The sequence below is a fragment of the Budorcas taxicolor genome, chromosome 19, assembly GCF_023091745.1.
Source record: "Budorcas taxicolor isolate Tak-1 chromosome 19, Takin1.1, whole genome shotgun sequence".
In the NCBI taxonomy this organism is placed as follows: Eukaryota; Metazoa; Chordata; class Mammalia; order Artiodactyla; family Bovidae; genus Budorcas; species Budorcas taxicolor.
Window position 1 is genome coordinate 34,149,041 of NC_068928.1, and position 25,275 is coordinate 34,174,315.

Consider the following 25,275-nt stretch of genomic DNA (forward strand, 5'->3'; position numbering starts at 1 on the left):
CACTCTGTGGGCACCAGTGGAAGTGCGCCAGGGAGCACCCAGTTGGAGGGCCCTAGCCTCTGAGATCTCTTAATCCGCTCCTGCTACTTACCACTCAGCCCTGCAGCCCGCGGGACTCTAGATCTGCCCAAGTGCTCCACTGCTCAAAACCCTCCATGTGAAGCCGCTCCCAACAGCCAATTATTACCTTTAACGAATTTTTGTCAGTTGTCAGACACAGCTGTTACTTAAAAAGTTAAAAACAAAGGTAAAGTTCAGAACTAAGCACTTCCTTTCTTAATTAATTTTTCTCGTCTGCTGCCCTTCCTTCACTAACAGCATCTGTGTGATGGGAACACCGTAGTAATGCTCACAGCCACCCCGTTGACAGCTGAAGTCTACCCGAAGGGAGTACTGGTGGCTGAACTGGTAAAGGCTACCCCTGCCACGCAAGAGACCCCGGTTCCTTTCCTGGGTTGGGAAGATCTCCTGGAGAAGGGATAGGCTACCCACTCCAGTATTCTGGCCTGGAGGATTCCGTGGACTGTATAGTCCATGGGGTTGCAAGGAGTAGGACATGGCTGAGCGACTTTCACACCACAGAAACAGGCCACCACCACAGCCAGACTGGTTTTCATTTTCTAGACCAGTGCCACCCAATAGAAACACAATGCAAGCCACATATGTAATTTTAAATTCCCTAGTAGCCAGACTTAAAACAGTAACAGGTTAAAATTAAATAGCATATTTTTATTTAACCCAGGTAGGTCCAAAATACTATCATTTCAATGTAATCAGTAGAAAGTAACTAATAACATTTTCTTACATCCTTTTTTTGCACCAACTCTTCAGATTCTGGTGTATATTTGACATTTCAAGTTCCTCTCAGTTCAAACCAGCCACATTTCAGCCAGGCTGTCCAGTGGCTGCCAAGCAGCTGCCATGTTAGACAGCACAGGTTTAAACTTAAGACTCAATGAAGAAGGTATTGATGATGCAGATTAAATTGGAAAATAGTGGTGACTGAAACATTTCAACCCAAGTAAGTTTGTTCAATGATGAGAGGTCATAGGTCATGTATCAAATTTAGTGACACATTTATTGGGAAGAGAGGTGTAGCAGGCTGAACAATGGCCCCCGTAGGTTATTAGACCTTAATCCCCAGAATGTAAATTGTTTTACATTTCTTTTAACCTTGCAGATGTGATTATAGCTCTTTACATGGGGAGATTATTTTTGGTTATTCAGATGGGCTCTAATGAGGGAGAGGCAGAGGAAGTGTGGGACACAGAAGAGGAGGTGGCCATGTGGCCACAGAGGCAGAGACTGGAGTTGCGTGCCCACAAGTTAAGCAACGTCGACAGCCATGAGGCACTGTTGAAGAAGACAGCTGAATCTGAATGGGCAGATCCTAGCCCAAGGGTAGTGATTTTGGGTTTCTGACCTCCAAACTGTGAGGAAATCGATGTCTGTTGTTTTAAGCTACCAGGTTTGTGGCTGTTTGTTGCTGCAGCCACAGGAAAGCAACGCAGGCAGATGGAGTACAACTCCATTCACCATACCGTGGCTGAGTTACCACGGGTGAGCTCCAGATACAAGAATTCTACAACAAATACAAGCATCCTGTGAGCAACAACTGACTAAACAGAGCTTACAAGTGCTGTGTGCTCCGTTATTGGTAATGTAGGTGCTGCGCACCTATCAGCACGACCTACAGAAACCTCACGTGTGTGTGACACACACCAGATGGTCTCATACCCTCAGCAGGCAGACACGCAGATGTTTTCTGAATGAATGGATGTGACGTCAGGCCTCAGTTTCCCTCACCACAGAACAGGATTGTGGAAATGGGATGGGCTGCCCAGATGGGAGGGGCTGGAGTCAGATGTTAGAGCACCTACTGTATGCAGGGTAGGGCAGGGGCAGAGATGGGACTCGGCCCATGGCCCAGACACTGACAGTCTGATTCAGGGAACTGGATATAGGGCCCCCCACCTGCCTGGGGACAGTCTCAGAGATGGCATGCAACGGAACCACTGTACAGGGACAGAAACCAGAGCCAGAGACATAGCAGGACCTCCAAGGGCTGGACACCCCGTCCTCCGGCCTCATCCCTCAATCCTGCAAGGCAAAGGACCTCAGTACTCAGGGACTGGGAAGGACCCAGGTCTGGCTTTGTCGCAGTGGCAGTGGGGAGTCTCTCACAGTCCTCCACAGAAGTGCCCATCCTGTGACCCCCGAGTCAGGGAGCTGCCCCTCCCATGTGCTCTGGATGACCGTCCTCTCAGCTCCAGAGCTCGGCCAGGGCCCATGTGCTCAGCCCAGTAGCTACCCCTGCAGGCTCAACTGGCCACAGACCACAGGGAAGCTCTGCTTACCTCATCTCCACTTCACATCCTGTCACCAACCAGCAGGCCTGAGCCCTGGCCCCTCACTTGCTTGCTCCCTATAGACTCTCCTCTCCCTGTTACATGAGGAACTGTGTGGCTTGCAGGTATTCACAGCAAGAATTCGGCCAAGCAGAGTGACTCTGCTTGGTCCAGGATCTGAAGGGACTAGAAGCCCCTGGGCCCCAGCAACTGCACCCTCAGCTCTACACACTCACCCCAAAAGCAGGGGCTCAAAGGGCTGTGCTCATCACAGGGCCACAGTGAGGGCTTGGCCAGCACACACCAGGAATTTGACAGTTTGTTCAATGAACAAAACTTCTAGTGCATTTGCTACAAAGGCGAGGCTCTCCCTGCCTTTGCTCATGCTATTCCTCCTCCACTGGCCTGCAGCCTCTCTGATCACTCCAAAAGACAGGCACCTGCTACTCAGCAGAGCAAGATCCCGGCTCCTGTTGGTCCATGGTGCCCACAACGGGCATCTGGACACATGGGTTACAAAGTCCATCCTCACTGCAGTCTGAGAAAGACAGTGGGCGAGCCAGTCCTTAGCCCTGGGTTAGCAACTGCTCACCTCCTCTGGAGCCCTGGTGGGCAATGGACTCTGCCCTCCCACCCGCTTCAGGGTTTCAGGGCAAAACAAAGGGATTAAGGAAGAAAGGCAAATCCTCTCTTACAACAGCATCAGACAACTGTTTCAAAATATATTAGATTTGGTTTTTATTGTAGAGCACACATATCAGGGCAAAGTGCTGCACACACAACTACAAATCATTTTTGGGAAAAAAGCTGTAAAAAAAATACAACTGCAACTGCTTTAGTTACGAAGTCCCAACTTGAGGAATCCACGCTGGCAAAGGAGTTCTGGCCCCAAAAGGGGCTTCTTGATGGTGGCTGCCCAGCTCTCTGCAGCCTCCTTTTGGACCAGCCCCTGCACAGGGCAGCCTGGGGACTGGGAAGGGCTCTGCTCTCAGTGGGCCTGGGTCTTAGGCCTGCTGGCAAGGAGACATTCCTAAGGAACCACGATCAGCAAAACCTTGCAGCCCTCAAGGATGAGTGGGTGGAAACTGCCAAAAACTTCACTTTTTTCCCCTTTTGTTATTTTTTAAAAGCCCCTTTCCCAGGTCTGATGCCCGAGGTGGAGGAGGTTCCCACCCCATCTGTAGGCCCAACCTCTGGCCCTGGACGCATGCTGCAGGAGGGCCCTTCCTAGGGGGATGACACAGGGAGAAGGCCCATGCTGGTCGATGGACGAGAAAAGAAAAGGAAAGGAAAAAGCCAGGAGGCCAAAGGAAAAAAATGAAAACTCAGAACACAAGAAAACAAAACCCTACCACACACCACCACAATTTTCCATACCCCAAACGCTAGACCTGGAAGGACACCAGTCCCTCCAGCTAGAAACAACTCCTAAAACTGCCCAACATAGCAAGTCTAAAACTATTCCGTACAATCGCAAGCATATGCTTGAAAGGAGCGACCAGCAAAGAGGCGGGCTCCCAGCAAGAGGTCAGGACCACTGCAGCCGGTTCCTTGGCAGCCGGGGACCCGTGGGCAGAGCAGGCCAGAGGGCGTGCAAGAAGCCCGAGGTCTCAGCCAGTAACAGCTCTACAGGCAGCAGGGGCTGACACCATCCAGGCTTCTGCTTGTCATCTCCCCAACAGCGGCAGGAGGGGTATCCACTTGAGCTGCTGGGCCTGGAGAGCAGGTGAGCGGTAGGAAGGCAGCAGGCCCCCTGCAAAGCCAGCAGGACCTCACCCCAGTGCAGACATAGGTGGGAGGAGAGGGAGGAGACAGAACTTCATTTACAACACTGAGAAGATTTACATTTAAAGCAAAACAAGAATTTTCTTAACCAAAACATTTCACTGTTTTTAAATAACCCAGCCTGACACAGCCCTCCACGCCTCTACTGGCCCCTCCAGTGTGCGCTTCTGTGCCTACAGATGCCAACAGCCTTTCCATCCAGGAGGAAACCCAGAACAAGAGAACCAGGTCCTGGCCAATCCCGTTCTTCAGCCTTAACAGGCAACAAACCAAGGAGAAAAAAATAGAATCAAAAAAAAAAGGGGGGGAACCCTCAAAACAGAACAAAAGGAGGGGCAGCTAGTGAGGATCACGCGAGTCCGGAGGCGCTGCCTTAGTGCCGCCGCATCTTCACCTTGCGGGCGGGGCTGCCCGCCGCCTCCGAGCAGTCCTCCCCAGGCTCGTAGGACTTGCGCCGGTAGTTCTCGGAGCTGAAGCGGCCCGCCCGCCGGTGTGCGGGCAACAGCACAGACCGCCGGTTCTCCTCCTTGTCCATCTCCAGAATGCGAGGCCTGTGGGGAGGCATCAGGGAGGCATTACCCAGCCACCCCCGCTGGCTGGTTCCCTGTGGGGTGGCACTGGCAGAAGCACTGCCCCGTGCCCTGGCCCCACGAGGTGCCAGTGCCCCAAACCCAGTTTCTGAGACACGCCCCAGTCACCCGTGGGTCTGCTGGGCTCTGACTCTGTACCCCAGGACACTGCCAAGGTTGCCGGACACAAGGTGGCCTTCCCATCGCAGCCTTGAGACCCTGCCTGGTCCTGCTGCCTCCCTGGCTTCTCAGTCCTCCTCAACGCCCACTCTCCCTCTCTGCTCACCAGCCCCACTACCCGAGGAACTACCAAGCTCTTCCTGGCTTGGGGTTTCAGCCTACATGGCACCTTCTGACCGTACTGCCCTTCCTACATACCATCCCATCCTCCAGTCTTGGTGTAAACAGCTTCCTCAGAACCCTACTGGGAGGAAACCCTGCTCCGCAAACTTCCAAGTCCCTCACTTCCCCTCCAACTCCCACAGAACCCACAGGAGCACCTTAGCGTGTCCTGAGCAAGGGGAGGCCTGCAGCATCCCCACAGGAAGGTAGTCAGGGCTTAGCTGGGAACACCACCAACTACAGCAAAGCAGACAGAAGGCTCCGAAAAAGTGGGCGATGGCAGGCTCCAAACCACCTACCCCAGACCACCCACCCATCTCACTCTGCAGTCAGGCAGTGGCACCGCTCTGCTGGCCTGCATTGAGGGACCACAGCTGAGTACCTGTGGGCAGCATCGGGGTCTGCCTTGCGGTGGGACCGCTTGGGTTTCAGAGCAGGGTCCCTGTTGTTTCCCGACAGACGATCTGAGGCATAGCTGGGCGGCAGCACGGAGCTGCTCAGGGACTTGGTTTCCAATCGGGGTGCATCTAATCTCGTCCTGCAAAGGAAACGCATGTGGGGTCACCCGCGGGGCTCTGGGGAGGACATGGCCCCATCAGACCAACTCTGGCCAGGCTAGGTGAGGCCAGCACTCTCTGTTCTATGCTCCGGTCTCCTCGTGGGTTAACTAGGGACTGGTCCAGCTGACTTGCAAAGACCCTGCTGCCCCAGGGAAAAGGACCCCAGGGCTCTCTCGGCCAGATGGGGCGGCCCCACCTCACCCCTCTCAGGCCTAGAGACCCTCCGGGGACGTGTGCTGCACCTGCCAGAGGACTGGGGTCCCACACTCCCAGACATGCCCACCCCTGCCTGGAGACCCAACAGGCAGGTCCCCAGGTCCAGCGTGTGGAAGGGCTGGAAGTGAACAGAGGCAGAGCCCAAGGAGGCCTAGGCCCAGCTCCACATTCACGCATGGCTCTGGTCCCACCACAGCTACCTGGTAGCCTTTGCTGGTTCCTGAACACCGACCAACCCAAGGCCAGAGGGCTTCTGAAGGCAAAGCCCCCACCGAGCACTGGACACAGTGCCTAGTCAAGGACGCAGGAAGAAAGGATGGAGAAGGTGGGTGGGGGGCAGCCCAGGGCAGCGATCCAACTCCTTTATGATGTCAGGCCGGGGGAAGCTGGTGTGGGAAGCCTCCGAGAAGCCCGAGGTCTTTTGCGTGATCAGAGACAGCCAGCAAGTCAGGTGGAGAGAGAAGCTGGGGGCGCAGCTGGCAGGAGGCCCTGAAGGCACCTTTGCCATGGGCTGCTGGGCACAAAGGACAACTGGGTCCTGAAGAAGGTGCTGTGGCCAGGCAGGGCTCAAAGGACAGCCTCCCGAGAACACTGGGGGAAGAGAGCAGAGGGAAACATGAGAGCTGCCTTGGGTTCTTGGGAACAACTGCATCCAGTCCTCACAATAGACAGGAAAACTGGGTCAGTGAGGAGGGAGGTCATGTGTCCCAGAAGTCTTGAGAGAGAGCGCTAGTCTAGGTGTGACTCCAGGCCTGGCAAGCAGGAGCCACAGGGCTCCAAACCTGGGCTGGGGTAACTCTCTAGAGGTCAGCAGGGGATGCCTCTGCAGCAGGGAACCAGTATTCTCATGTCATCAGACCCAAACTGGTGGACAGGCAGGCAGGGCCAGTGTCCCTGTCCCTTTGCTTTGGTCTCTTATATGGAGAAGCCAGAAGAACCTGGCTGCACTGACTGGCCCACCAGTCTCAGCCTCCCCTCTGGGGACCCCGGGCGACAGGATCTGGTAACAAGAGGAAGATGCAGCCCTGAGGCTACCCTTAGAGTCAAGCTAGTCACATCCCTCCCCTTCTGAGCAAAGGCTTCTCTCAGTTCTCAGGGTCCAGAGACCCAAGACAAGCTTCCTCCTTCAAGGCCAGGGGCACGGGGAAGAAGTGGCGCTGGGAGCACATCCCCGGGCAGGAAAGCCCGTGTGGGCAGAACTGAGGGCCCAGGACCGCCAGGTAGTTTCGTCAGGTGAGCGCGGACGGCCAGGGGAGAGTCTGGCCCACACCTCTGGGGCTAGAAGGCACAACCCACCACGCAGGCAGGGCTGGCAGTCACTGAGCCTGTGGGCCCCACCCTTCCTGAGCTGCTGGGACTACCACGGCCGGCCTGAACAGTGGGGGGCCCTCACCGTGGGCCCACGACCACTGGGGCTGTGGGGAGACAGGTGGGACCAGCTGAGAGTGGACACCAACCAGGGCCACGGGCCAGGTCTCTCTCTAGCTGCCTGAAAGGAGGAGAAGAGGAAAGGGCAGCTTTCCACACCCGCACTCCACCACTGTCATATCAGCCCACAGGGAGGGGGTGATCAGAGGTGGCTCTACCAGGAGCCAGTCTCCCGACCCACTCTGGGGATCTATGAGATTGGGGCCCTGAAGGCTCCTGACACTCCCTACAGGTTATGACAAGTACATCTCACAACCGATGGAGGAGCTCTACTTCCAACAGCCACCAAGCTGCAGGAAGCCAGGCTAGAGCCAGACCCCCAGCCCAGAGCCCACCAGCAGTGCACCTTCAGAACCCACCCCTCTTACAGGGCACAGGCCAGGATTCAGTGCACAGAGCCACAAGCTTGGAAGCAGAAAGTCCAGTTCTAGCAGTGAGGCCTGGGCCTCCTCCAGTGGTAGCAGAAACAAAGACCCTCCTTATATATCTGAGTCAACGTCCAGGGGTCACAGCAGGACACCCCAGGTATGTCAGGAGAGTTCCCGGGACAAAGCATAGATTGGGTGTAGGTATGGGGGAAGCCAGAACCAACGGAGCATGGCCAAACATTAATGGAACATGTTAACATGTGACCTGAGGGGAAGTGAGAGGGCTGATTGTCCCAGGCACTGCCCTCAGATTGGGGAAGAACGCAAAATCAGAGACCCAGTCAGTGGACTCAGTCCACAGCTGCTATCCGGGTGGCCCTGAGGCCCCAGTGGGCCCTCCTCACTGGGGCAGAGCTGAGAGCAGTTCCTGGAGGCGGACCACGGCTTCTTAGAGATGGGGAAACAGTCTGTTCTTCAGGCCCCGCTGCCAACCACCTGCAACTTCTGGCCCCAACCCGACCTGTGCCACAAAGCCTGGCCTTTCCAAGGGGGCAAGGAGACTGGGGTACCGAGGCAGGTGTGTCTGAGTGTTCCTCATCTTCGAGTGCCCTGTCCCTCCCCCAGCAGTCCTCAGACAGGTGCTGCAGCAGCCTGCTGTGGTCAGGGGGCCACAAGGATACCTGAGCAGTTCCCCAAAAAGAGAAGCAGCCCAAGCACATACGTTGTCCTGGGCTTCCAGCAGACTGGCCCCCAGACCCAGGCCTATAGAACATCCAGGCCGAGGGCAGCTTCCTCCAGTCGTGCAGCCTGGCTACCACCACACCACACCACACGAACCTAAGCAGAGCCCCAGGAGGCAAGGCTCCACAGAGCCCAGCCACACCACAGGGCCCCGATGACGGGCGCACAGTGATCCCCCAGTTGAAGCTCTGGTAAGGGCTTCCTGCCCCCCTCCCTCAAGACACAGGCCTCCCTGCACCTGAGCACAGCATCCTTGCCATGACCCCAACCCGTCAGTTGGGAAACCTGCACTGGGCAGACTAGGAAACAGCAACATGCCAGGAGGCTGGGGGCACTGAGGGGCTGACCGACCTGCAGCTGCGACCTCACCCCACATCCTGGAGGGTAGCCCCCTTGCCACTTAAAATACCCTCAGCCCCCAGTTCTCTACTAGTACAGCAGAGGCAAGAAAGCCCTTCTGTATAAGGCTCCAGGCTCTCAACTCACAGCACCCACCCCAGGGTGGGGCTCAGGGTGCTCCACTGTGCAAACCATCGCCGGCCACAAGAGCCAGCACCAGGAAACCAGGGTCCAAGGCCGCACTCAGCCATTTACTGGTTGTGACCCCAACACATTTTAACACTGAGCTGCAGCCTGAGGAACGCACTCAGGGAGGCTCTCCTTAGGTCACTCCCAGCCTCCAGGCAAGAAACTACGACACCACGTCCTAAGTGAAGATTCAGCATCACCCACCTGCAAAGGAGCCGTGTTTTGCTGAATCAGAAAGCACCTGGTCACCGCCTGCCCATCTTCCCCATGAGGCCTTAAGAAAGACTACCCTAGTGCTGACCAGCCTGAAGTGGTGACAGAGCCCCCAGGCCCACCTTCAGCAGCCTGTGTGATCTTTATCCAAACCCAAGAGAAGGCAGGGCTGGCTCCCCTACCTACCTACAGGGAACAGGGCAGGGATCAGTGCCCATAGCCCACCCGAAGGGGCCTTACTCAAGGACACTCACCAAGGCCACATCTGTGACCCCTGGCAGCACCTAAGCCAGCATGCTCCCCTCTCCATCAGGTCGCCAGCTTGTCCTTTTCCACTTGGTGCTGCTCCTCACTGGCCAGAGCTGTCCTCTGGACCACCTCAGTGCCAGGGCCCAGATGAACAGGGCTCTCCCAGGCTCCTTTGCTTTCCGAGTGTCAAAATGGCTGACCTTTGAGTCTTGAAGGACAGCTAGATTAACCAACTTTCAGTGTGTAGACGTGGGTCATTTGGGTGGGGAGTGGGGTGGCTGTGGATCAGAAGGTGAATGTGTTCAAAGGGAGAGTAATCCCAACAGAGGCCACTGCTTCAAGAGCCTGGGACATCAGCTCACAGGCCATCCTTGGAGCTGCGGGTCCTTTAATGGCAGCGAGGGAGCAGACAACAGCTAAGACACTAAAAGAGGACCTGACTCTCACTCAGCAGGTGACAGCACGGCCCTGCCTCTTCTCTGCTCCCCAAGTTGGCTGCTTACAGTTGGGCACTGCATGCCTCAGCAGCCCTGCACATCCACCCACCCCTTTCTGCCCCTTTTCCAAGGTCTGTGCTTCTGTCCTCCAAACCAGTCCCTGGCTGGCTCCTGGGCCCACTCAGGTCAGAAGGTCAAAGAGCCCCAGTCATCCACAACGGCCACTCTCCAAGGTCAGAACACTGGCAAGGGCTCAGCTGGCCAAAGAGTGCAGACTCCTAGCCCACCAAGCCCGAGCACACAGCTCAGGCAGCCAGGTACAGGAGCCACCGCGCAAGGAAGGATGACTTGGACTCTAGCCACTTTCCCCCGCACCTCCAGTGAAGAGCTCCCTGGACAGGCTATCATGATGGGCTGGGAGGGACAATGGGAAGCATCGTGTTGGTTCCACTCCCCCCCACGCCCGGTTCCCAGACCAATCCTATCTCCGGAACTCTTGGAGGTCCCAGGCACATCTGACAAGAAATCACTGGGGAGGGAGGCCAGAAAGGAGCGACACTCAGCTGCCTCATTTTCAGGTCATGGATTCTGGAATATACTCGGAACCACAGGAAACCCAAGCATAAGACAGATGAAAAACCTTCTTCCGATGGATTCTGGGAATATCCTTAGGCCAGAGGAGAGAGGCTGCCAGGCTGACTGCTGTCTGGTGCTCCCCTTGGTGCCCAGGGCTCTGCCTGCACCGCAGGACCATCCACAGCTCCATTCTACAGACGATAAGACTCAATGTTCTGATTTGGCAAAGTGGCAGAGCCATGCCAAAAAGACATCACCATCACAACACTCTGGAGTTCTGGACCCAAAGGGCCAAGATGGTGAAGTTATAAACTGAAGTTAGAAAGAAAGATGGTAGGCCAGAAAGTGAGGATGTACAGTGGCCAAAGGGGAAACAAGCTGAGCATAGAATAGATACCACGAGTCCATGCTGCCATCAGGAAACAAGAGAACGAAGAAGTAAACAAGGGGGACAGAACAATCTCCTGCAGAAGATCCCAAGTGGGCTTCAAGGAGGTGGCACTCACCCCCAACTCCTCACGTGTGGGCCAGCTATAGCAACATCCTCGCTGAGAGGACAGCGTGGACAGGGGGCAGCAGTGAATGTAGAGGTAGAAACCCAACATCACCTTAGCCAGGCGCCTGAGGCCAGTGCAGACAATGGAAGGCCCTGTGCCCGGGATGTGATGTGACGAGAAGGGCACCACCCCTCTGCGGCCTCCTTGCCAAGCCCACAACCAGTGTGACCACGAGGCAACACCGCCTACTCCCCAGCTGAGGGCCTTCTGCCATATACCTGGCTGGTCAGTGTTACCACGAGTAAGGTCAGTGTTATTACGAGTTAGGCAAGTCTGAAAAGGTATCACAGCAGGCGTGACACAGAAGCGACATGACCACCATATGTCCTTCTGGGACAGAAGAGGACGTGAGGAGGAACCGGGACGTGTGAAAAAGGATGGACTTGAGTTAATCATCCAGGTCATTACTGGCTTCCCGACTGTGATGAACGTGCCACACTGACGTGAGACGTCACCAGGAGGGGACCGAGTGCGCTCTGCTGTCTGCATGCCTCTGTAATCTAAATCTGTTCTAAAAAATAAGGTTAATTAAAAAAAAATTAGGCAAGTTATAGGACATTCTGTTCCAGCTTGGGTCTAGGCACTGGCCCCGCCCTGCTCACTGATTTCCACACAACCTGAGCAATCAGCCAGCCTCTCAAGATGCCAGCCTCCATCCAGGGAGAACTGTCTTGACCCAATGTCTGCACGGCTCAGTCCAAGCACCACTTGAGCACACACACACAGAAGTGCTGGAGATGCCAGGACTGGCCATGTTGATCATTGCTTCCCTGACCCCCGGCCAAAGAGGAGGGACAGCCACAAGGCACACGCCTGCTGAACACATGGCCAGCCACTTACCTTCGTCCCCTCTCCTCATTCCCTTCTCCTCACAGAAGTGAAAACTCAGGCAACTTTACAGCAAGCTGCTGAGGCACACCTAAAAATATTCAGTGAGACGCACACCCAACAGATCGGAACCAAGGAGGAAGGGAAAGGAAGAGGTGGGAGAGGCAGGGTCTGGAGGAATACTCCCCAAACCCTGTCTTAAGACCCAGGCCACAAACCCTGGGAGTGTGTGCTTTTGCTCAGCTCTCACACTGAGAGCACTGACAGAGGGAGCCAGACACCAGGGCACTCACTTCCTGAGGATGATGACCGCTCTGCGCTCCTTGATGTCCTGAGGCCGGATGCAGTGGGTGATTTCATCAGCAGCGTATCCACTGAAAAGAAATAGCATGTGAGCATGGATGGACAACCAAAGATCCCAGGGGTGAGGGAGCAGAAATAGGGGCCTGGTCTTATGGCCACACTCTGCCCCCTTACTTAAGAGGTCCAAGGATCTACACGGAAGGAAATAATGTGTTAAGATTCATGATATTTCTGCCCAGAAATCATTAAGGGAAAACCTGGGATGAGGTAAAGGTGGGTCTTGAAGCAGAAGCCCAGAAGGAAATCTCCTTGCACAAGCAAGAAGCCCTTTCAAAGGGCCCCCAAGAGGGCACACCTTGAGTGGCTTTGGAGGCAGGCAGAGTGACTCAGGCCAGACCATAGGGAGAAGAACTGCATCCCCTCCCCCCACCCCACCCCTGGGCTGGCAGAGGAGACCAAAGCAGACGCTGACAGCACTGAGTCACCAGAGAGAACTACGGCAAAAAGAGAATTTGTCTACTTGGGAAAAAAAACTTTCCATAGCCTTCTTTTTAGGGGATCCAAAACCTTGATGACAGCTGTATTTGGAATGTTTTAAGAATTCCCATCACATTCAAGTATCTATTTATTTTCATCAAGCTACATGATTTTTAAAACTGCTCAGACCAGTGAGTGTGGGTAGATGACTGTCCTCCTCACAGCTAATGGCTCTCCAACTTGGAACTCTGGAAGCAAACTCAGCTCCCTGAACACATGCCCTCACTGGGGGCCTGGCAGCCAAAAGGCACCCCCACCCGGAGTTACCCAACTAAGCACAGGGAGTGCCACAACCAGAAAGACTCTCAGCCACAGGCCTCCTCCTCCTGCTCAGGGTCCCCTGGCCTGCCCCCCGACCAATCCTGTGTTCAGCAGCCAGTCAGCTCCTTCTCAGCTGTCAGATACAGGGCAGGCCTCTGAAGGACTTCTCAAAATGGCCAGGCTGCCCCAACTTGGGCAAGAACTGGATGCAAGAGCAAATGAAGTCCAAGAAAGAACCACGCCTGATACGAAGATCTGATTTGAAGCCATGTTGAAGGTGGAGGAAAGGACCCTTATGTTAGGAATTTTCCCCTCTGAGCTGTTCCTCAACCAGTTTTTCAATTTTCTCTGTAAATAACAGTCCCATGAGAAATTACAGACAAATATCCACAGTCAAATTAATCTGAAAACACTGATGAGTTTAAAAAAGCATTGGTACGTTAAAGGATCTGAGAATTACTACCGCAAAAGAATCTGCTGACTTCATTTAACTGAGCACTGACCAAAGAACGTTCTCTCAAATAACACCTATTAATATCTGGAGGCCCAGAGAGAAATGCCATACAGGATGGCATAGCTGAAGGGACCTGGGAAGAACCTGAGCTCTGTCACCTCAGCTGAGTTGCACGTTGGGTTGAACCCTCAGTGCCTCCATGTGCAGGGACAGCAGTAGGTTCTCAGGTGCTGGTGTGGTTGTGTTCTATGACTTATGACTCCTTAGTGGTGACTTATGGTAAGATTTTAAAAAGAGATCAGTGCCTCCTCTTGTCCAGCAGAATTATGTCCTAGGTCTTCCTGGTTGGCACCCTGGAGAGGAGTAGTGGGAGGCCCACTTGCAGGACGACTGTGAGAATTCAGTTAGACAATGTGGGGTGCCTGGCACCCCACATTTACCAAGCAGCTGACACCAGCCAGAGGCCCTGAACCACCTAGATCCAGGCTCTGCCTGCAGCAGAGGCCTCCTGGGCCCCCTCCCAGAGCTGGGAGTTCTAGACCTCGTCCTGTGCTTTCTTGTCACTCCACTTTGGGGAAGCACAGGTACGGGCTGTGAGACAGTCCCATGTAAATCCAGGACTTTCCAAAAAGCAATCTAAGGCACATCTCTATGGCCAAGATCTGCAGTACTGGCTGCAGGCAACCTTCCTTGTGCTAACAGGAAGGACCTAACTTGTGCTAACAGGTTAGTGGTACTAACCCGTCTGACTTGGCTACAGGAGCTGCCAAGGGCCCTGACTTCCCATCTTCAACAAGGAATTGCATCCCATAACACAGAAGCTGCAAATCCAGATGCTGATCAAATTTTACCTGTCCCCACCTCCCAAAGGCTTCAGAAAGAAGAGCAAGCCAGGCCAGGTTCCTGCCACCCAGCCCAACCTCAGAACGAGGACAGAGGCAGTACTGCACGGACTCCACCTCAACAGCTCACTAGCACTGGTTTTCCTGAACTTCTAGCAGCTGTGACACAACCTACTGACCCCTCCTCAGTATCAGGCTCCACTGAAGTGGGAGGCTCAAAGTCCTGATCAATGGAAGCTCTTCAGTCTGAATTTCAGCAGAAATGGTTCAGCAGAGACCAAAGGAGGTTATTTACTGCCAAGGAACCTACTGGCTACAAGAGAAACTGAAAGTCTCATTCCACCAACCTGAAATTTAATATGCCCTGGGTCCAGTCCTACCCTTGGCGTGAAGAAAAGTGCTGGCGCCTCCTGCCCTTTTGTTTTCACAGGGAAGGGAGAGGAGGAAGCACCTTGGGATGGTATGTGCCTGGACAGGGCCCTCACGGCCCTCTCTACACAGCAGTAACCAGTGCACCACCAGCACACACAGCCAGAGCCTGGCTGCCACCCACCACGCTGTACCTTAGAGTGATTCTTCAAGAGTCTCTTCTCCCTTGGGAAGCTCTGCTCAACCCTCTAGGCTGGGTTTCCCCAAACTGCTCACCCAAGTCTCTTGACTACTACTGTTCGGGCTTGTGGCAATTGTCTTCCCTACAAGACAAAGCTCTGCAAAGGCCTTCCACATCTCTACATGCTAAATGACATCTGTGTTGAGCTCAATGTTTCTGCTGCTTTGAAGACTCAGAGATTGCGCTGTTAGTCCTTCCTCAGAGGATTAGGTGCAGGTCAAAGAAGGAGTCTGGAAGACTCTTTATAAGGGACTGTACAGGACTGCACGCCTCTCCTCAAGGAGACAGTCTTGCACACAGATTTATTAAGGCACAGTTCCAAGGTGGCTGCCATTGCCCATCTACTAGTTTTGCTCAGGGCAGACAGAACCAGAGATGGAGGTACTGCCTGATGACAGCCTCCCTCCAACAGGGACTAGCTGCTTTGGCAGCCCTCATGAACCTGCCTCACCTGTGAGAGGGCTACAAAGACCTCCCTGAGGCTTAGGGAGTGGGGAGGGGAGGGGCAGCAGGCCAGCCTCCTGGGCACAGGAGCAGAACTGTGAACTCAGGCTCAAGTTATGACCACACCTGAACCCCCTAGAAGACACACAGCCAGTACGATGAAGCAGTCCTGGGGCTTTCTGAATCCAGAATGAAGGCAGTCAACCCGCTCCAAGTCCCAGTTCTATACACATCAAGGTATAAATAGAACACAGCTGAGCACAGAAGCAGCTCATCTCCAGAGGCTCCACCAAAACCTCAAGCTTCAGTACTGTGAAAGAGAGTCAATCTTTCATAACAGCTCTAGGATGTCAATAGCCCTACAATGCGGAGGCAAACTAAGGGCCAGCGAGATTAAGTAATCTGCCCAAAGGCAAACAGCTAAAGTGGTGGCACTGAAACTCTAATCAAACTCTTGGGTTTCAGTGTCACCACTACGCTGATTTTTGCTTTTTGGGTGGGAGCGTGGTGGGGAGGGAGAGGAAGAAAAGCCCATCTGTGTTTCCCAGTGACAAGGTCCAGTCTGTCTGGGGGGGGCTCACTGACCTCAGCAAAGAGTACAGGTGTTCCCACCACTCTCAGAGAAGAAGTGCGCAAAGGTGAACCCCTGCCTCTGAGTAGCTAGCATCAGCTACACACCAACTGCCCAGCTGAAAACGGCTCTCTAGAGCTTCTCCTGAGCTTCATGACTGAGACTGTCACCAGCCCACCTGCTTCCTTCCCTTTGCTGTCCTCTGCCTTCTAGTCAGGCCTGGGAGAACCAAGGCCAGCCAACACCCCTGGCCCAGAACTCCTCCTGAGAATAAACAGCCCTGACTTCCTCCTGAGGTCCCTCCCCATCTCATGGAATCAGAAGACTCCACACAAGAGATGTGGCCCAGACCTATCTGCCCTACATTCCCGACTATTTTAAGCCAGAAAGCTAAATTTTGCTTTCAACCAGCTTAACAAAATCAGTCCTCTGCCCAGAACTGACAGGGTGCCCACTCCACCCAACATCAACTGTTATCTGGAGGTCACAGGCTGGGCTCACCGCAGCATGTCTTGTGGCCGGGCAACCCTGCTACCTCAGACAGGCCTGGGTCTTCGGGCATGTGGCCACCACAACCACAATCCAAGAGGCAGTGATTAAAAATAGCGCAAGTAAGCAATTAGCCTTGTAATTATTCCAGTTAATCCAACTGAAATCTGTTTTAATCTGCCATTTACTATACAGAGAACAGGAGAAGGAATATGGGATTAACTGACATATAAAAAGAAGAGATAAAAGATATTTATTTCCTTAGAAAACCACGTTAAGAGAGGACTTATTGAGGCCCAACATGGAAAGGTTACAAAAGCACTTCCAGAAGGGTCTGTGAAGCGTTGCTCTAAATGCCCACATTTGGACACTGCTGAATCAATGTTTGCCACACACTGAAATCCATGCCGACAACTGTTAAATACAAACTGTACTCCTGCCACTTTGCCTTGGACGGGTACACCCCCCCAATGCCATGAACAACACAAGTCTGAGTCAGATGAGAGCGACTAGAACTCTCCCCATCTGTAGAGAACCACTGTCTTCACCAGCCCCTTCCTATGGGCAGCTCACAGCTCTGGGCTGGGATACACACTGGGAAGTGAATGCAAGCTCCTCTCCCACCAACCTGGGGGAAGAGCCCAAGCAGGACTTGAAGAGGCACCACCAACAGGCAGGTGTTCACCCACCCGCACAGCAAGCAAGTTGAGAAAGCTAAGCGAGCAGGTGCTGGAGGGCTTAAATTAGTGGGGGTGTCCAGAGCCCAAGAGTAGTGGCTTTCCACTGGGGAACATTTTACCCGCAGGAGACATACGGCAACATCTACAGACGTTCTTCGCTGTCACAGAAGGTGCTTCCAGCCCTAGTGGACAGAAGGTGGGGATCTTGCTAGACATTCCACACCACACAGGACAGCCCCCAGCAACAAGTAATGAACCAGCCCAGATGCCAACAGCACTGCTGCCAAGAAGCTTGGACCTAGAGCTTCATCGAGGCAGCCGCACCAGAGCCCCCGTCCTCAGGTTCAGGTTGGCTCTGAGGACTATAATGAGCGCCATCTGCCCCTAGTCAGCCTCGAGCCATAGCTCCTCACCTACAGCCACTTCCTAAGCACTCACTCCACTCACACCTTCTCTGCTTGGCTTACTCCCAGTCATCTCCAAGTCACCCTTCAAGCTGCCGCTTACTTCCTCCTGAAAGCTTTCACCCTCCAGAGTGGATAGTTACCTTCCTGGCCGGTCACTGTCTGTGGCCTCCCCCGGGACAAGAGCTCCATGAGGGGAAGAACCCTGTTAAAGGCTCTCCCACAAGAAGCAGGGGAACACTTGTCACCCAGTGCTGGGCCCTCTAGGAGACACTAAATCACGAGATTTAGTTCTAACAGGCCTTGGAAGTTGACATCAACCCCACTTACAGGCGTAAAAGCCAGCTCGGAGAACACCCACAAGGTGCCAAAGCAAATGAGAGGACAGCTGGGTTCAAAGCCCTGGGGCAGCACTTTTCAGGACTGGGCTGAGCCTCCCACCGTGACTCCTCAGCCAAGTCAGAACCCAGGAGGAAGGGACTGGGAAAACCTCAGGACTGTATACTCTTCTAAGGAAAAGATGAAGAAAATTTTCCTGGTGATGCAATCCTGCTGCTGATCATTAACAGACCTGCACTTTAAGAACTTGAAACTTCTCTTCAGTACAGGGAGTGCGTGTGTGGGAGGAAAGGGGACTCTCAAAGTCACAAACTGCCTCTTGTGCCCCTACCCTTTACACATCAGATCACTGTGAGACCTTGAGCTGACAACCCAGAGATTCCGTGATTATGTGAGACACTAGTATCCCATGAAGATACCAAATGGCCCTTGAGTGAAACCCTTTTAGGACAGAGAGCCCTTCAGTGAAGTCAGGCACCAAACTGCCTCACAACAGCAGGCCACCTGAGAGAGTCTGCCCTGGAAATCCCATCCTACAGGGTTCCACTAAGACTTCAATCTGGAAGCACCACACAGACCTGAGAAGCTCGGGGTCTAGGTGACAAGTGGGCACCCGAGAGGTAAGTGGCTGGCCCTCTGTCTTCTGATGCACAATGAAGCCGAAGCGCTGCTTCTGCTGCTAACTTTCCCAAGTTTCCCTTGGGGAGACCTTGGTATCACTCAGCTCTGCTGACATTCCTAGAATGGAAAGCAGCCTCTGCTGCTCCCCTCAATGAACACAGAAGACTTGCCTCATGATGTTAAGAGAACTCCAGCAACCCTGTTTCTACCCATAACCATGGCCTATGGCACTGACTGAACTTCAGAGATAAAGTGGCTCACAACAAAACCACAGTGTGTCCTGATCCTGTACTAGAATCTGGTGGTCAACCAAGCTGCTCTGAATAGCCGCAATCTAGATCTCCTAAGAGGTTTTGGGGATTACTTAAGTTCATCGCTAGATGTGCTTGTTTCAGTACGGGAAAGAGGCAGCTTTCAAATACATTTTCTGCTTCATAGAAACAGCAAAGGTGTTCCAGCAGGCCATCTCCTCCTGGGGACCAGGGAACTGAGGTAATTCTCAGCAGGATCCCGGAATGAAAACAGGCCAAGAGCCCAAGTTGTGCTGACACAACTACACAGCCCAACACCATGTAAAAAGACAAGCTTTACTGTGTTTCATCTGGTCCTGATTACAGGCACCACATCTTACAAAGCAGCAGTGGGCTCTCCTGCAGCCAAGGGGGGCTGCGTTTTAAGTCTGTTCTCCTGGCCCAACCACTGATGTGTTCAGCTCCAGGGCAGCCACTCCCCCTCCTGGGAATGGAGAGCGCCATCAGTTAAATCCTCTTGGGGCCTTCCTCTGTGAGGATCTCCTCTATTAAGGAATCCACGAACACGTTCTCTGACAGACCAGAAACGGCAGACTTGGGGTGACTGTTGGGCAGTAATTCCAACAAATTTTCTTAAAAAAAACACACACACTTGGAGCTGGAGACCTCAAATGGAAAAGTGACTTGTTCAAATGAGGAACGTTATGAGACTCTTAAAATTAGCCTTCTGGAAAAATGCCTTTAGACTAGTTCTCGGCTCAAGTCATCGATCTCAACAAAAGTGCCCTGGGATAGTTTTCTAGCTCCACCGCTCTTACTGCCCGCGTTTCATACGCAGACCCCATTTCCCCATCCCCACCCCCGCCCCGCCCCGCACACAAAAGCCCGCGTCAGAGCTTGAAAGCGGAGGCTCCCGTGGCCGCCCCCTCCTCCCAGGCGGTTACCTGAGCACAGTCACGCTCCCCCTGCGCACCGGCAGGGAAAGCACGGGCTCCGACACCCGGATAGGCTTGAACTGGAACTTGCAGCCAAAGCAGAGCGCAGAGTCGCTGAAGAAGGACACGGACACGATGGGGCGCTCGAAGATGTGGATGGGGTCCACGTGGGACACGATGCAACCGCCGGGCTGGTAGTCGTTGATGACGGCGCTGTTGACGAAGCCCTCGGGGATGACGCGGTGCTCTACCAGCTTCTGGATGACCAGCTGGTGCACCCACTCGGGGATCTCGTCCACGTCGCCGGGCGGGTAGAGGCGCTCCTGGCCAGGCCCGCGCTTCTGCAGCTGCGCGCCGTACGTGTAGCCCTCGCCGAAGAAGTACTTGTTGCGCAGCGGGGCCCGGTCCACCGTGTGCTCGTTGTACAGGCCCTTCTCGGCGCGGGACACCACCTCATCGATGCGGGCCTCGATCTTGGCGCACTCGTCCTGGCTGAACAGGCGCATCTGACGGATGCCGCTCTTCACCTTGCGTGCCTCCTCCTCCTTCTGCAGCTGCTGCTCCTCGAAGTCGCTGCGCTCGGGGTCCGAGTCCTCCGGGTACTTGCGCTTGGCTCCGGACGCCGCGTAGGGCTCGGCCGCGGCAGCGGCGGCGGCGGCAGCAGCCACGGCGGCGGCGGCGGCCGCCGCGGCCTCCCGACTGCCCGCCTTGTAGTTGTCCCGGGACGTCATGGACTTGAGCTTCTCCCGCAGGTCCGTGTAGCCGCTGGCGGCCGCCATGGCCCGCGCCGCTGCTCTAGGGCCCTCCGCTGCGGGCGGGGCGGCCGGGCATGGCTCTGGGGGACGCGCCCGGGCCCCTGGCCGCAGGGGCCCTCAGCGCCAAGCCCTCGAGCGAGGCCGCGCGGCCCGGCTGGGGCGTCGAGGGGTGGCCTCACGGGCTGCGGGTCATGCGGCGGCGGGGGCGACGGGACTCCCTCCTCCTCCGCGTCCGGGGGGGCAGGAGCGCCGGCAGGGCCTCATGCCGCGCAGGGCGGCCACGGAGGCTCGGCCCGACTCCCGGCCGGACCCTCAGACGCCCGGCCCGGCCCGCACTTTAAAGCGCTCCTCACGACGTCACGGCCGCCCGCCCGACGTCCTCCAGCGCCGCTCCTCAGCGGGCTGCTCCGAGCGCACGCGCAGTACAGCCGGCCACCGCGGCTCCGCGCGCACAGAGCATGCGCGTGCGTGCGGCCGGGTCAGCGGAGAGGTAGGCGCACGCGCAGACGAAAGCCGCTCGCCGCCCGCCGCCCCTCCCCCACCCACTGAAGGGGTCCGCGAACGCCCCAAACAGCAGCCTGCCTCCTTGCCGCGCCACCCACGCGGCCGAAGAGCTCCCTCCACAGGAATGCGCTCACGCCACCAACGCTGTCGCCACGCTGCGTCACGGCATCGTCCGAACGACCAAAATCGCCTCAGCCCCCAGCGCGCAATCACCGGGGAACCGCCACAAGCAAGCCTGCCCGGGCACCGCCCCTTTGGCGCTTCTGAGTCTGTCATTGGGCCACCCGCCACGGGCCGGGCGGGACCAGACGGCAGCTTCCGGAAGCCGGTTGGCGCGCGTGCCTGTCCATCCGACGGTCGCCTTGGCTACTGCGTCCGTCCCCCTAATTAGCCGCGAGCGGGATACAAGGACCCCCTGAAGGATGACCGGGTGGCTAAAAGAGTGCCTGAGTGGAGACGTGACCGAAGTGAAGCCCTTTGCGCGCAAGGGGACACTCGGATTGCTGGGTCGAGAGCCCCGGCCGAGCCCCCTGTCCGACGGCCGCCGCCGCAGATGCCACCCCCCGCCCTCCGCTGCCCCGCGTGGACGTTGCCCGAGTCACGTCCAGGCGGCGGCGCGTGCGCGGCCCTCCTGGGCAGGGTGCCCCGGGGATGGCGGGGAGCCGGGACTGGAGCACGCACCTTGGACCCGGGAGTCGCCGCTCTACCGGGCGCCTAGCCCTTTGTTCAGACCCTCCAGGCCCCGCCTGACCCGCAGGCCTGCTCGCGTGGTCACGCTCTTGGGCCCAGTCCCTCCCACCCGCGCCTTCATTGTGGTTTTTGGAGGCTCGGTTCACCCCTCTAGCAACATCCCCAGATTTTCTCTGGGATGAAATGCATCTTGGGTTTCGTAGTCTCTCCTTTCTGACCGTTGTGCGCCCGCCCCATTGTCCCTGCGCCCTCTCCACCCACCGTCTCCGCTTGTCAGGGCCTGAGCTCCGGACCCTGCGACCCGGCAGTCGTGTTTTTGGACTTTTACCTCCGGCTTAGGACCCCGACAAGCTCTGGAGGCGGGAATGACATCAGTGCCCACACGTGTGGTGGGTGCGCAGCTGCGATGCAGTCCCATATCCTGTCCATTAAGCAGAGAGGACCACTCGCCTCCATTTGGGGCCTGTTTCCACGTCCTAAACTGAGGGCCTAACGGTCTCTGCTGTGAAGTGGGGCCTGTAGTGGGGTAACTTGGCAAGGCCAGGACAGCAGGGCCAGTGGGATGGGAAGGCCTGGACACCTGGGACTCTGGCCCTAACCCCCTAGCGAGCAGCAGCAGGTGTAAGGCACGGAGCCTGTAGGGAATGGCTTCTGGCCCTATTCTGACTCAAGCTGGTGGGCATCACTTGTAGTAGTGGCAGGAAGGCAGATACATGTGGTGTGAAGGTGGCCAGTGGGCAAGGCCAGAGCCAGGGAGCTAGGCTCGGGCTCCAGTCGTGTCTGAGCCATTCTAGGTGAAGGCTTGGGTAGGGCCCCTTTACCTGCATACTGGCAGTGTGGCTGCAAGGGCTCAGGCCCTTCAGAAGCCCAGCACCCACCTCTCAACCACCCTCCAAGAGGGGTCATTGGACTCTGCTCACACACCTGGTGGCAGGGAGTTCACTACCTCAGTTGTCAGAAAGTCCTGCCAGAACCCCCCAGTGCTACACTCTGGGCAAATGTGGGAGTCACCTCCTCTTCCAGGGCTCCCAGATACCCCTTCTGGGTGGCTTTCCCATCCTCTGCAGTCAGGGCCCTTCTCTCTCCCATCTGAGCCTCAATGGGAAAAGAGAAGCTCTGGAACAAGACTGCCTGTGTTTGCTTCTAGGCCAGACCAGTTAGTTGCCCCTTTCATCTCTGGGGTCTCAGTTACCCCAGGAAGACAGGACAAGAGTGTGTCAGGCTTCCACGCCTCCCAGGCATGTCTCCTGTTATCACCCCACACCAGGCCAGGCACCTGGGGCTGGGTTCCTTCGGTTCTTGCTGTCCCCACGACCACCTGGAGTTCCTGTCTTCCTGGGTCTGGGAAATACAGAGTGATCTGACTCTCCTGCCACCCCTGAGTTTTTCCACTGTACCTCTTCGGGTCGTTAGCTCTGACAAGGGGTCGACCTGCTGCTGCTGCCACAGAAGCACCAGAAGACCTGTAAAAACAGGAGCCTCACCCTTAAGGCCCAGATCCTGAAATTCCAAAGCTCCAGTGTTCTGGTTGTCTGATTCTATGCAACAAACCTCTCAAAACTCAGACCTGTCACCACCCAGCACATGAATCTGCAGTGCCCAGGGTTGGGCCCGGGGGCTCCTCCCTGTCCCATGCACTTCAGCTGGGGCCTCACTCACATGGCCTGCTTGCATGCTACAACCCAAGAGGCCTCTCACCTGGGCAGAGCCACTAACTGAGCGACTGTGAGCAACTCCCAGTGCCTGGCATTTGCCTGGTACACAGTGGGTGCTTAATAGGTACTGAATGAATAAATAAATCCTTCCTCTGACACTATGGCTCCAGCCGATTATGACCCCACACACCCCTCCAGTCTTCCTCTCCCAAGCCTAGTGCTCCACTCCCCAACAAGTTCCTCAAAGCACTAGCACTCTCCATCAACATTCATTCAATTATTCTTTCATTCACATGACAAATATTTTGTAAGCACCTACTCTGTGTTAGGCATTGTCTTAGGCTTTGAAGGATACAGTAGGGAATAAACACTGTTTTCTCTGTTTAGAATGTTCATTTTCCTCTCCTCCATCTATTCCTAGCAAACTCCTACTTATCCTTCAAAACCCAACCACAACATCCCATTCTCTGGGAAGCCGTTTCCCAGACTTCTGCCTCCTCAGCCACTGACATGTGGGACATCCCTCTCTCTCTACCACTCTCAAGTCTTGTGTGGCCCATCCCATGACAAGGACCTGGGGTTGGGACTACCCAAAGTGGGGGAAGGTTGGGAGACAGGGGCCTGCAGGGAGAGGTAAGGATGGATGTCTCTGCTGACAGCTCTGTTCAGAAGCATAACGGGGCTTCCAACTCCTGCCGCCTCCCTCAGGCTCATTTTCGAGTCACTCAACAACTGTATTCCAGAAAAGAATACAGAGAATTCCAGAAAAACATTTGCTTCATTGACTACACTAAAGCCTTAGACTGTGTGTATCACAACAAACCGTAGAAAATTCTTCACGAGATAGCAATACCAGAACACCTTACCTGCCTCCTGAGAAACCTGTATGTAAGTCAAGAACCAACAGTCAGAACCGGACATGGAACAACGAACTGGTTCCACATTGGGAAAGGAGTATGTCAAGGTTGTATATTGTCACCCTGTTTATTTAACTTACGTGCAGAATACATCATGCAAAATGCTGGGCTGGATGAAGCACAAGCTGGAATCAAGATTGCTGAGAAAAATATCAGTAACCTCAGATATGCAGATGACACCACCCTTATGGCAGAAAGCAAAGAGGAACCAAAGAGCCTCTTGATGAAAGTGAAAGGAGAGTGAAAAAGCTGGCTTAAAACTCAACAGTCAGAAAACTAAGATCATGGCATCAGTCCCAGCACTTCATGGCAAATAGATGGGGAAACACTCATCTCAAAGTAATGTCAAACTAATGTCAAAATTCTCCAACCTACGCTTCAACAGTACTTGAACAGAGAACTTCCAGACGTTCAAGCTGGATTTAGAAAAGGCAAAGGAACTAGAGGTCAAATTGCCAACATCTGTTGGATCATCGAAAAAGCAACAGAGTTCCAGAAAAACAACTACTTCTGCTTTATTGACTACGCCAAAGACTCTGACTGTGTGGATCACAACAAACTGGGAAATTCTTCAAGAGATGGGAATACCAGACCATCTTACCTGCTTCCCAAGAAATCTGTATGCAGGTCAAGAAGCAACAGTTAGAACCAGACATGGTAAAATAGACTGGTTCCAAATTGGGAAGGGAGTAGGTCAAGGCTGTATATTGTCACTCTGCTTATTTAACTTATATGCAGAGTACATCATGTGAAATGCCGGGCTGGATGAAGCACAAGCTGGAATCAAGATTGCCAGGAGAAATATCAATAACATCAGATACGCAGTTGACACCAACGTTACGGCAGAAAGCGAAGAACTAAAGAGCCTCTTGATAAAAGTGAAAGAGGAGAGTGAAAAAGTTGGCTTAAAACTCAACATTCAGAAAACTAAGATCATGGTATCCAGTCCCATCACTTCATGGCAAATAAATGGGGAAATAATGGAAACAGTGACAGACTTTATTTTGGGGGGCTCCAACATCACTGCAAATGGTGACTGCAGCCATGAAATTAAAAGATGCTTGCTCCTTGGAAGAAAAGCTATGACCAACCTAGAAAGTGGAGTGAAGTGAAAGTCATTCAGTCGTGTCCGACTCTTTGTGACCACATGAACTGTATAGTCCATGGAATTCTCCAGGACAGAATACTGGAGTGGGTAACCTTTCCCTTCTCCAGGGGATCTTCCCAATCCAGGGATTGAACCCAGGTCTTCCGCATTGCAGGCGGAT

At 54.7% G+C, this 25,275-nt stretch overlaps 1 protein-coding gene across 1 annotated transcript; it reads right to left on the reverse strand.

Moving 5' to 3' along the window:
- Positions 1-3,061: 3,061 nt before the first annotated feature.
- ALKBH5 (alkB homolog 5, RNA demethylase) lies at positions 3,062-20,967 on the reverse strand. Its single transcript, XM_052658934.1, has 4 exons — positions 19,496-20,967; positions 12,039-12,119; positions 5,427-5,582; positions 3,062-4,684 (listed from the first exon to the last, which is right to left on the reverse strand). The coding sequence occupies exons 1-4, from the start codon at positions 20,263-20,265 to the stop codon at positions 4,507-4,509; spliced, it is 1,185 nt and encodes a 394-aa protein (XP_052514894.1). The 5' UTR covers positions 20,266-20,967; the 3' UTR covers positions 3,062-4,506.
- Positions 20,968-25,275: the final 4,308 nt, after the last annotated feature.

Coding starts and splice junctions, on each gene's coding strand:
- ALKBH5 (XM_052658934.1), bottom strand. CDS start 20,265: ATGGCGGCCGCCAGCGGCTACACGGACCTGCGGGAGAAGCTCAAGTCC. Junction 5,583..12,038: donor GCGGTCATCATCCTCAGGAA/GTGAGTGCCCTG, acceptor TTTCCTTTGCAG/GACGAGATTAGATGCACCCC. Junction 4,685..5,426: donor GACCCCGATGCTGCCCACAG/GTACTCAGCTGT, acceptor GCCTCCCCACAG/GCCTCGCATTCTGGAGATGG.